General features: G+C 44.4%; 1 protein-coding gene across 1 annotated transcript in view; it reads left to right on the forward strand.

Moving 5' to 3' along the window:
* rasgrf2b (Ras protein-specific guanine nucleotide-releasing factor 2b) overlaps positions 1–13,224 on the forward strand; it is a 164,994-nt gene that overhangs the window by 119,348 nt on the left and 32,422 nt on the right. Inside the window, exons 19-21 of the mRNA XM_052461900.1 lie at positions 9,064–9,153; positions 9,326–9,432; positions 12,520–12,632. Coding sequence (XP_052317860.1) covers positions 9,064–9,153; positions 9,326–9,432; positions 12,520–12,632 — 310 coding nt within the window. The remainder of the gene's footprint in view (positions 1–9,063; positions 9,154–9,325; positions 9,433–12,519; positions 12,633–13,224) is intronic.

A 13,224-nucleotide genomic window follows, 5' to 3' on the forward strand; every position in this document is an offset into this window, starting at 1 on the left:
TTACTTTCTTGATGTATTTTCTTAAAACAGCATTGTTGGTTAAGGTCTTGTAAGTAAGCATTTCACTGTAAGGTCTACTACACCTGTTTTATTCAGTGCATGTGACAAATACAATTTGATTTGATGAGGTACTCACCTAGAATGCATTTCAATTAACAGCTGCGCCTTCTTAATAGTTCATTTGTGGAATTTCTTTCAATCTTTTAATGCGTTTGAGCCAATTAGTTGTGTTGTGACAAGGTAGGAGTGGTATATAGAAAATAGCCCTATCTGGTAAAAGACCAAGTCCATTTTGAACAGTTCAAATTAGCAAAGGGAAATGACAGTCCATCATTACTTTAAGACATGAAGTTCAGTCAATCCGGAAAATTTCAAGAACTTTCAAAGTTTCTTCAAGTGCAGTCGCACTAAAACCATCAAGCTCTATAATAAAACTGGCTCTCACAGGAAAGGAACCTCTTCTGCAGAGAATACGTTCATTAGAGTTATCAGCCTCAGAAATTGCAGCCCAAATAAATTATTCAACAAAGATCAAGTAACAGACACATCTCAACATCAAATGTTCAGAGGGCACAATGTGAATCAGACCTTCATTGTCTAACTGCTGCAAAGAAACCACTACTAAAGGACATCGATAAGAATAAGAGGCTTGCTTGAGCCAAGAAACACGAGCAATGAATATTTGACCGATGGAAATTTGTTATTTCGTCTGATGAGTCCACATTTCCTATTTTTGGATCGAACCGCCCTGGCTTTGTGAGACATAGAGTAGGTGAAGGGATGTTCTCTGCATGTGTAGTTCCCACCATGAAGCATGTAGGTGTGATGGTGTAGGGGTGCTTTGCTGGTGACACTATCTGTGATTTATTTAGAGTTCAAGGCACGCTTAACAAGCATGGCTACCGCAACATTCTGCAGCGAGATGCCATCCCATCTGGTGGCCGCAGGACTTTTTCACAGTACACTGGGAAAAAACAACAATCACTAAGTCTCGAGAACTCACTCAGGAAACAAACACACACTTTACAATTCAAGTGGGACTATCATTTGTATTTCAACAGGACAATGACCCAACACACCTCCAGGCTGTGTAAGGGCTATTTGACCAAGAAGGACAGTGATGGAGTGCTGCATCAGATGACCTGGCCTCCAAAACCCCCCCGACCGCAACCCAATTGAGATGGTTTGGGATGATTTAGACCGCAGGGTGAAGGAAAAACAGCCAACAAGTGCTCAGCATGAAAAGCCTTCCAGTCGAAGCTGGTTGAGAGAATGTCAAGAGTGTGCAAAGCTGTCAAGGCTACTTTGAAGAATCTAAAATATATCAAATTGTTTCACACTTTTTTGGTTACTACTTGATTCCATATGTGTTATTTCATAGTTTATGTCTTCACTATTATTCTACAATGTAGAAAATAGTAAAAGTAAAGAACAACCCTTGAATGAGTAGGTGTGTCCAAACGTTTGACTAATATTGTATATTCAAATACTTTCAAATATTATTTGGTAAGTTTGAGAAGTATTCAAAATACAGTACTTAAAAATCCTATTTGGTTTTCTGAGACCTGTAGTGGAATATCCAAGAAAATAGTTGCCTTTTAGTTGAAAATCCTATATAAACTATATTTGAATACTGAGTATTTGAAGAGGTGGTATTTTCAAATAAACTAGAAAATACAAACATATTCTGCTGGTGTGTCCCCCTCCCCCAAATGGAAAATCCAATCATTGACTCTCTACCCTACTCTTTCCTCCTCATCCCTTTCTCTTCCAGACAACTTTGGTCACTCCTTTATGCTCTGCTTCCTTATTATTTCCTTATTTGAAAGGAGAAACTACACTATGAAACAAAGATGAATGACAAAGAATAATAGTCAAAAGCTTTGGAGCACCTTCAATAAATTTTAGGGTAATAAGGCAAACTCCACTCCATTATTCATTGAATCAGATGGCTCATTCATCACAAAATCCATTGATATTGCCAACTACTTTAATGATTTTTTTCATTGGCAAGATTAGCAAACTTAGGCATAACACGCCAGCAAAACATTCTGACACAACACACCCAAGTATATCTGACCAAATTTTGAAAGACAAGCATTGTAATTTTGAATTCTGTGAAATGTAGAAGAGGTGAAACAATTTGTCTAATCAACAAAGACAAGCCACCGGGGTCTAATAACTTGGATGGAAAAGGACTGAGGATAATAGTGAACGATGTTGCAATTTAAGCCTAGTAAACAGTGTGTGCCCTCAGGCCTGGAGGGAAGCAAAAGTTATTCCCCTACCTAAGAATAGTAAAGCCCCCTTAACTGGCTCAAATAGCCAATCAATATGTTACCAACCCTTAGCAAACTTTTAGGAAAAAAAAAGTGTTTGACCAGATACAACGCTATTTCACTGTAAACAAATTGACAACAGAATTTCAGCACGCTTATAGGGACAGACATTCAACAAGCACTTACTTACACCTTATGGCATCCAGTGGAACAGCCACTTGCATCTAAATATTTTTTTTTTGGGGGGTGAGAAGGATTACTTACCCTTACTTACCCTATCCTAGGTATTCCTTGAAGAGGTGGGGTTTCAGGTGTCTCCGGAAGGTGGTGATTGACTCCGCTGTCCTGGCGTCGTGAGGGAGTTTGTTCCACCATTGGGGGCCAGAGCAGCGAACAGTTTTGACTGGGCTGAGCGGGAACTGTACTTCCTCAGTGGTAGGGAGGCGAGCAGGCCAGAGGTGGATGAACGCAGTGCCCTTGTTTGGGTGTAGGGCCTGATCAGAGCCTGGAGGTACTGAGGTGCCGTTCCCCTCACAGCTCCGTAGGCAAGCACCATGGTCTTGTAGCGGATGCGAGCTTCAACTGGAAGCCAGTGGAGAGAGCGGAGGAGCGGGGTGACGTGCGAGAACTTGGGAAGGTTGAACACCAGACGGGCTGCGGCGTTCTGGATGAGTTGTAGGGGTTTAATGGCACAGGCAGGGAGCCCAGCCAACAGCGAGTTGCAGTAATCAAGACGGGAGATGACAAGTGCCTGGATTAGGACCTGCGCCGCTTCCTGTGTGAGGCAGGGTCGTACTCTGCGGATGTTGTAGAGCATGAACCTACAGGAACGGGACACCGCCTTGATGTTAGTTGAGAACGTCAGGGTGTTGTCCAGGATCACGCCAAGGTTCTTAGCGCTCTGGGAGGAGGACACAATGGAGTTGTCAACCGTGATGGCGAGATCATGGAACGGGCAGTCCTTCCCCGGGAGGAAGAGGAGCTCCGTCTTGCTGAGGTTCAGCTTGAGGTGGTGATCCGTCATCCACACTGATATGTCTGCCAGACATGCAGAGATGCGATTCGCCACCTGGTCATCAGAAGGGGGAAAGGAGAAGATTAATTGTGTGTCGTCTGCATAGCAATGATAGGAGAGACCATGTGAGGTTATGACAGAGCCAAGTGACTTGGTGTATAGCGAGAATAAGAGAGGGCCTAGAACAGAGCCCTGGGGGACACCAGTGGTGAGAGCGCGTGGTGAGGAGACAGATTCTCGCCACGCCACCTGGTAGGAGCGACCTGTCAGGTAGGACGCAATCCAAGCGTGGGCCGCGCCGGAGATGCCCAACTCGGAGAGGGTGGAGAGGAGGATCTGATGGTTCACAGTATCGAAGGCAGCCGATAGGTCTAGAAGGATGAGAGCAGAGGAGAGAGAGTTAGCTTTAGCAGTGCGGAGCGCCTCCGTGATACAGAGAAGAGCAGTCTCAGTTGAATGACTAGTCTTGAAACCTGACTGATTTGGATCAAGAAGGTCATTCTGAGAGAGATAGCGGTAGAGCTGGCCAAGGACGGCACGCTCAAGAGTTTTGGAGAGAAAAGAGAGAAGGGATACTGGTCTGTAGTTGTTGACATCGGAGGGATCGAGTGTAGGTTTTTTCAGAAGGGTGCAACTCTCGCTCTCTTGAAGACGGGAGGGACGTAGCCAGCGGTCAGGGATGAGTTGATGAGCGAGGTGAGGTAAGGAGAAGGTCTCCGGAAATGGTCTGGAGAAGAGAGGAGGGGATAGGGTCAAGCGGGCAGGTTGTTGGGCGGCCGGCCGTCACAAGACGCGAGATTTCATCTGGAGAGAGAGGGGAGAAAGAGGTCAGAGCATAGGGTAGGGCAGTGTGAGCAGAACCAGCGGTGTCGTTTGACTTAGCAAACGAGGATCGGATGTCGTCGACCTTCTTTTCAAAATGGTTGACGAAGTCATCTGCAGAGAGGGAGGAGGGGGAGGATTCAGGAGGGAGGAGAAGGTGGCAAAGAGCTTCCTAGGGTTAGAGGCAGATGCTTGGAATTTAGAATGGTAGAAAGTGGCTTTAGCAGCAGAGACAGAGGAGGAAAATGTAGAGAGGAGGGAGTGAAAGGATGCCAGGTCCGCAGGGAGGCGAGTTTTCCTCCATTTCCGCTCGGCTGCCCGGAGCCCTGTTCTGTGAGCTCGAAATGAGTCGTCGAGCCACGGAGCGGGAGGGGAGGACCGAGCCGGCCTGGAGGATAGGGGACATAGAGAGTCAAAGGATGCAGTAAGGGAGGAGAGGAGGGTTGAGGAGGCAGAATCAGGAGATAGGTTGGAGAAAGTTTGAGCAGAGGGAAGAGATGATAGGATGGAAGAGGAGAGAGTAGCGGGGGAGAGAGAGCGAAGGTTGGGACGGCGCGATACCATCCGAGTAGGGGCAGTGTGGGAAGTGTTGGATGAGAGCGAGAGGGAAAAGGATACAAGGTAGTGGTCGGAGACTTGGAGGGGAGTTGCAATGAGGTTAGTGGAAGAACAGCATCTAGTAAAGATGAGGTCAAGCGTATTGCCTGCCTTGTGAGTAGGGGGAAGGTGAGAGGGTGAGGTCAAAAGAGGAGAGGAGTGGAAAGAAGGAGGCAGAGAGGAATGAGTCAAAGGTAGACGGGGGAGGTTAAAGTCGCCCAGAACTGTGAGAGGTGAGCCGTCCTCAGGAAAGGAGCTTATCAAGGCATCAAGCTCATTGATGAACTCTCCGAGGGAACCTGGAGGGCGATAAATGATAAGGATGTTAAGCTTGAAAGGGCTGGTAACTGTGACAGCATGGAATTCAAAGGAGGCGATAGACAGATGGGTAAGGGGAGAAAGAGAGAAAGACCACTTGGGAGAGATGAGGATCCCGGTGCCACCACCCCGCTGACCAGAAGCTCTCGGGTGTGCGAGAACACGTGGGCGGACGAGGAGAGAGCAGTAGGAGTAGCAGTGTTATCTGTGGTGATCCATGTTTCCGTCAGTGCCAAGAAGTCAAGGGACTGGAGGGAGGCATAGGCTGAGATGAACTCTGCCTTGTTGGCCGCAGATCGGCAGTTCCAGAGGCTACCGGAGACCTGGAACTCCACGTGGGTCGTACGCGCTGGGACCACCAGAGTAGGGTGGTCGCGGCCACGCGGTGTGGAGCGTTTGTATGGTCTGTGCAGAGAGGAGAGAACAGGGATAGACAGACACATAGTTGACAGGCTACAGAAAAGGCTACGCTAATGCAAGGAGATTGGAATGACAAGTGGACTACACGTCTCGAATGTTCAGAAAGTTAAGCTTACGTAGCAAGAATCTTATTGACTAAAATGATTAAAATGATACAGTACTGCTAAAGTAGGCTAGCTGGCAGTAGCTGCGTTGTTGACACTACACTAATCAAGTCGTTCCGTTGAGTGTAGTAGTTTCTACAGTGCTACTATTCGGGGGCTAGCTGGCTAGCTAGCAGTGTTGTTTACGTTACGTTGCGTTAAAAGAACGACAATAGCTGGCTAGCTAACCTAGGAAATCGCTCTAGACTACACAATTATCTTTGAAACAAAGACGGCTATGTAGCTAGCTATGTAGCTAGCTACGATCAAACAAATCAAACCGTTGAAATGAAATGAAATGAAAATGTGAAACTACCTGACCGGGTTGTTGAATTCGAAACAGTAGACGTTGGCTAGCTGTTAGCTGTTGGCTAGCTAGCAGAGTCTCCTACGTTAAGGACGACAAATAGCTGGCTAGCGACCCTCAGTGAATTAAGATAATCACTCCAAGGCTACACACACTAAACTACACAATTATCTTGGAAACAAAGACAGCTATGTAGCTAGCTAACACTAGACTAATCAAGTCGTTCAGTTGAGTGAATAGCACTACAGTGATGCTAATCCGTGTGCGTTAGCTAGCGTTGCTAGCTCCTGGGCGAATAGCAGTGAAGGCTACGTTAGGGCGACGAAATACGATAATTATGCAATTATCTCTGATACAAGGACGGCTATGTAGCTAGCTAAGAAGAATTGCTAAGATTAGACAAATCAACCGTTGTACTATAATGAAATGTAATGAAAAAGTTATACAACCTGCAGAGCGAAGTGCGAATGCGACCGCTCGCTCCAACCCGGAACCGGAAAAAAGTGCAGCTTTTGACATTATCGATCGTAGTCTGTTGCTGGAAAAACATATGTGTTATTGTGACGTGGTGAGGTTGGACCCAGGTGCAGAGACGAGACCAGACAAGGAATCAGTGCTTAAGGATAAACATAATTACTTTACTGATAAACAGTAGCCGCAGGACTACTGGATAAACAGTAGCCGCAGGACTTTTTCACAGTACACTGGGAAAAAACAACAATCACTAAGTCTCGAGAACTCACTCAGGAAACAAACACACACTTTACAATTCAAGCTTCTGCAAAGAAAACCAGAAAACACACCTCTTTTAACAGGGAAATCATAATGAGTAATAGGACACACCTGAGGGTCATTAATGTCTCTAGGACGGGCTCTGCCGCCCTCTGGTGACAGGTTGACCCATGAAAGTTATAGCTTCAAACCCCCTGCTATATTGTGGACAATGAATAAAGAGTTACCTGTCTAACAGAACACAGAGGGTGTTCTTTATTGGAAGCCTCTCCCACAAAATCCAGGTATAATATCAGGAATTCGTCAGGGCAGATGTCTAGGCCTTTGTGTAAAGCCAGTGTGTCTAATATGCGGATGACTCAACATTTACATTACATTTAAGTCATTTAGCAGACGCTCTTATCCAGAGCGGTGCATTCACCTTATGACATCCAGTGGAACAGCCACTTTACAATAGTGCATCTCAACACTATACAAATCAACAACACTTAACAAACATTTAACAAAGACCTGCAGTTCGTTTCATAATGGGTGGCAAGGAATAAGTTAGTCCTAAATCTTTCAAAAACTAAAAGCGTTGCATTTGGGATAAATCATACACTAAACCCTAAGCCTCAACTAAATCTTGGAATTAATAATGTGGAAATTGAGCAAGTTGAGGAGAATAAACTGTTTGGAGTAACCCTGGATTGTAAACTGTCATGTTTCAAACATATTGATACAACAGTAGTTAGGATATTGAGTCTGTCCATTATAAAGAGCTGCTCTGCCTTAACAGCACAATCAACAAGGTAGGTCCTACAGGCCCTAGTTTTGTCGCACCTGGACTACTGTTCAGTTGTGTGGTCAGGTATGACAAAGAGGGACTTAGGAAAAGTGCAATGGCTCAGAACAGGGCACCACGCCTGGCCCTTGAATGTACACAGAGAGCTAACATTAATGATATACATGTCAATCTCTCCTGGCTGAAAGTGGAGGAGAGATTGACTTCACTACTTGTATTTGTGAGAGGTATTGACACTTTGAATGCACCGTGCTGTCTGTTTGAACTAATGGCACACAGCTCAGACACACATGCATACCCCACAAGACATGCCACCAGAGGTCTCTTCACAGTCCCCAAGTCCAGAACAGACGATGGGAGGTGCACAGTCCTACATATTGCCATGACTACATGGAACTCTATTCCACATCAATGTAACTCATGCCAGCAGTAAAATTTGATTTTAAAAACATATAAAAATACACCTTATGGAACAGTGGAGACTGTGAAACAACACAAACATAGACAAATGCATACAAACACACAATGACATGCGCACTATAGACACATGTACACATGGATTTTGTGTTATAGATAAGTGGTAGCAGAGTAGAGGCCTGAGGGACCACACTTAATATGTTGTGAAATCTGTTATGATTGTATTGTAATGTTTTTCAAATGTATAACTGCCTTAATTTTGCTGGACCCCAGGAAGAGTAGCTGCTTGGCAACAGCTAATGGGAATCCAGAATAAATACAAATTCAAAATCTCCTCATTTCCATTCCCTCTGTCATTAAAAATCCTACAATGTGATTTTCTGTATTTATTTTCCCTCATTTTGTCTGTCATAGTTGAAGTGCACGCACCTAGGATGAAAATTGCAGGCCTCTCTCATCTTTTAAAAGTGGGAGAACTTGCACAATTGGTGGCTGACTAAATCATTTTTTACCCCATTATATATTCCAAAAAGTATTCCTTACCCAAGGACACTTCAACAGGTGACTATCCCAGGAAAATAAAGAAAAGGAGAAGTCTGTGTCTGCATTGATCTGAATTTATTTTCAGGACAAAAGCACATTTTTCTTTATTTCCCTGGATAGTCAAATGTTGAAGTGTTTTTAGGTAAGGCATATGTTTTTGCATTAACAAATCTTAGAGTTAATTACCTGATTCCCTTTTTTGTTCAAGGTGGGCTGAAGTGTGTTTGGGTTAGCTTTCATTCCAGTGGTACATAACCTCAGAGGTGTGAATGTTTAGTGAGGCCAGATTCACATAGGATTATTTCCCTGTGACTCACACTTCATTTAAACAAGCCCAAGTCACTGGTCGGAGCTTCAGAGCCAGAGGAGCTCTGTGTGTGTGTGTGTGTGTGTGTGTGTGTGTGTGTGTGTGTGTGTGTGTGTGTGTGTGTGTGGTCAGACTGGTAACAGTTTTTCTTGGATTTAGCTTAATGCTGTTTGGATGACATTAAAGCAGCCCATATGTAGGGCAGCTGAGACAAGGTGACAGTATTGGACTGAATATTGTAGATTGTCTCAGACGGTGAAAGAAATGTTGGGACTGTGAACATTCTGTTAGCACAAGGTGGAAATGCTGTGTGTGCTTGTGAATGGATAACTTTTCTCTTTTTCTCTCTCTGTCTCTCTATTTCACTTTCTCTCTCTAGTTCAATCAGGGGAGAACTCTCGTTGTTCTGTTTCTCCTGCCTCAGCCTTTGCTATTGCTACAGCTGCAGCAGGACATGGCTCTCCCCCAGGTACACACACACACACACACACACACACACACACACACACACACACACACACACACACACACACACACACACACACACACACACACACACACACACACACACACACACACACACACACACACACACACACACAAGCAAGCACACACACTAATTGTTCTCCTCTCTCCACCAGTGTTTAATAACTCAGAGAGGACATGTGATAAGGAGTTTATCATCAGAAGAGCAGCTACTAACAGAGTCCTCAACGTACTTCGACACTGGGTCTCAAAACACTCCCAGGTCTGTACACACTGTGTATGTACAGTACCTTTGGAAAGTATTCAGATTACCTGACTTTTTCCACATTTTGTTAGGTTACAGCCTTATTAAAATAATCTACACACAATATCCCATAATGACTAAGTAAAAACTGGTTTCATAAATGTTTGCACCCAAAAAATATATGTCACATTTACATAAGTATTCAGACCCCTTACTCAGTACTTTGTTGAAGCACCTTTGGCATCGATTACAGCCTCGGTACTTCTTGGGTATGACACTACAGTGCCTTGCAAAAGTATTCACCCCCTTGGCATTTTTCCTATTTTGTTTCATTGCAACCTGTAATTTAAATGAATTTTTATTTGGATTTCATGTAGTGGACATACACAAAATAGTCCAAATTGGTGAAGTGAAATGTAGAAAATAACTTGTTTAAAAAATTCAAAAAAAATCAAAAACGTAGAAGTGGTGCGTACATATGTATTCACCCCCTTTGCTATGAAGCCCCTAAAAAGATATGGTGCAAACAATTATCTTCAGAAGTCACATAATTCTTGAAATAAAGTCCACCCGTGTGCACTCTAAGTGTCACATGATCTCAGTATTGGAACACCTGTTCTGAAAGGCCCCAGAGTCTGCAACACCACTAAGCAAGGGGCACCACCAAGCAAGTGGCACTATGAAGACCAAGGAGCATTCCAAACAGGTCAGGGTCAAAGTTGTGGAGAAGTACAGATCAGGGTTGTGTTATAAAAAGTATCTGAAACTTTGAACATCCCACGGAGCACCATTAAATCCATGATAAAAAATGGAAAGAATAGGGCACCACAATAAACCTGCCAAGTGAGGGCCAGCCACCAAATTGCACAGACCATGCAAAGAGGTCATTAATCAGAGAGGAAACAAAGGGACCAAAGATAACCCTGAAAGGAGCTGCAAAGCTCCACAGCGGAGATTGGAGTATCTGTCCATAGGACCACTTTAAGCCGTACACTCCACAGAGCTGGGCGTTATGGAAGAGTAGCCAGAAAAAAAGCCATTACTTAAAGAAATAAATAAGCGAACACGTTTGGTGTTCGCCAAAAGGCATTTTTGAGACTCGCCAAACATATGGAAGAAGGTACTCAGGTCAGATGAGACTAAAATTGATCCTTTTGGCCATCAAGGAAGATGCTATGTCTGGCGCAAACCCAACACCTCTCATCACCCTGAGAGCACCATCCCCACAGTGAAGCATGGTGGTGGCAGCATCATGCTGTGGGGATATGTTTCATCAGCAGGGACTGGGAAACTGGTCAGAATTGTAGGAATGATGGATGATGCTAAATACAGGGATATTCTTGAGGGAAACCTGTTTCAGTCTTCTAGATATTTATAATAATAATAATAATAATATTATATTATATATTATATTTGAGACTGGGACGGAGGTTCACCTTCTATCAGGACAATGACCCTAACCATACTGCCAAAGCAACACTCAAGTGGTTTAAGTGGAAACATGTAAATGTCTCGAAATGGCCTAGTCAAAGCCCAGACCTCAATCCATTTGAGTATAACTTAAAGATTGCTGTACACCAGCTGAACCCATCCAACTTGAAGGAACTGAAGAAGTTTTGCCTTGAAGAATGGGAAAAAAATCCCAGTGGCTAGATGTGCCAAGCTTATAGAGACATATCCAAGAGATTTGCCGCTGTAATTGCTGCAAAAGGTGGCTCTACAAAGTATTTACTTTTTTGGGGGGGGGCTCAATTTTTTGTCTTATTTCTTGTTTGTTTCACAATAAAAAATATTTTGCATCTTCAAAGTGGTAGGCATGTCATGTAAATCAAATGATTACCAACCCCCCCAAAATCCATTTTAATTCCAGGTTGTAAGGCAACAACATTGGAAAAATGCCAAGGAAGGGGGGTGTATACTTTTGCAAGCCACTGTACAAGCTTGGCACACCTGTATTTGGGCAGTTTCTCCCATTCCTCTCTGCAGATCCTCTCAAGCTCTGTCAGGTTGGATGGGGAGCATCGCTGCACAGCTATTTTCAGGCCTCTCCAGAGATGTTTGATCAGGTTCAAGTCCAGATCCTGTCTGGGCCACTAAAGGACATTCAGAGACTTGTCCCGAAGCCACTGCTGTATTGTTTTGGCTGCGTGCTTAGGGTTGTTGTCCTGTTGGAAGGTGAACCTTTGCCCCAGTCTGAGGTCCTGAGCGCTCTGGAACAGGTTTTCATCAAGGATCTCTCTGTACTTTGCTCCGTTCATTTTTCCCTCAATCCTGACTAGTCTCTCAGAACCTGCCGATGGAAAACATTCCCACAGCACGATGCTGCTACCACCATGCTTCACCGTAGGGATATAGTGCCAGGTTTCCTCCAGGCGTGACGCTTGGCATTCAGGCCAAAGAGTTCCATCTTGTTTCTCATGGTCTCGGAGTCCTTTAGATGCCTTTTGGCAAACTCCAAGCGCGCTGTCGTGTGCCTTTTACTGAGGAGTGGCTTCCATCTGGCCACTCTACCATGAAGGCCTGATTTTTGGAGTGTTGCAGAGATGGTTGTCCTTCTGGAAGCTTCTCCCATTTCCACAGAGGAACTCTAGAGCCCTGTCAGAGTGACCATCTGGTTCTTGGTCACCTCCCTGACCAATGCCCTTCTCCCCTGAATTCTCAGACAATTCCTTCGACCTCATGGCTCGGTTTTTGTTCTGATATGCACTGTCAACTGTGGGACCTTATATAGACAGGCGTGTGCCTTTCCAAGTCAAGTCCAATTAATGTAATTTACCACAGGTGGACTCCAATCAAGTTGTCGAAACATCTCAAGGATGATCAATGGAATGCACCTGAGCTAAATTCTCATAGCAAAGGGTCTGAAATCTTATGTAAGTAAGGTATGTGTTTTTATTTGTAATACATTTCTCTAAAAATCTGTTTTTGCTTCGTCATTATGGGGTATTGTGTGTAGATTGAGGGGAAAAAAGTGTGTAGATTGAGGGAAAAAAAGGAAAGGGGTCTGAATACTTCCCGAATGCGCTGTATCCTCCAAACAGCGGCTTCTCGGGCAATATCTCTTAAGTGTGTGTGTGTGTGCGTGTGTGTGTGTGTGTTGTTTAGGACTTTGAGATGAACAGTGAGTTGAAGATGGGAGTGATCTGTCTACTAGAGGAGATACTCAGAGATCCAGACCTATTGCCACAGGAGAGAAAAGCTACTGCTAATATACTAAGGTACACACAAACATGCAGGCATGGACAAACACACACACTCAAATATGAACACATGTACACACACACATACACACAAGCAGCTACTGGCCACATACACTATATATATAAAAGTATAAAAGTATGTGGACACCCCTTCAAATTAGTGGATTTGGCTATTTCAGCCACACCCGTTGCTGACAGGTATATAAAATCGAGCACAAGGCCATGCAATCTCCATAGACAAACACTGGCAGTAGAATGGAGAGCTCAGTGACTTTCAACGTGGCACTGCAATAGGATGCCACCTTTCCAACACGTCAGTTCATAAAATGTCTGCCCTGCTAGAGCTTCCCCGGTCAACTGTAAGTGCTGTTATTGTGAAGTGGAAATGTCTAGGAGCAACAACGGCTCAGCCACGAAGTGGTAGGCCACACAAGCTATCAGAACAGGACCGTCAAGTCCTAAGTGCGTAGCGCGTAACAATATTCTGTCCTCAGTTGCAACACTCACTACCGAGTTCCAAACTGCCTCTGGAAGCAACATCAGCACAATAACTGTTCGTCGGGAGCATTATGACGTGGGTTTCCATGGCCGAGCAGCCGCACACAAGCCT

Source organism: Oncorhynchus keta, chromosome 14 (genome assembly GCF_023373465.1).
Source record: "Oncorhynchus keta strain PuntledgeMale-10-30-2019 chromosome 14, Oket_V2, whole genome shotgun sequence".
In the NCBI taxonomy this organism is placed as follows: domain Eukaryota; kingdom Metazoa; phylum Chordata; class Actinopteri; order Salmoniformes; family Salmonidae; genus Oncorhynchus; species Oncorhynchus keta.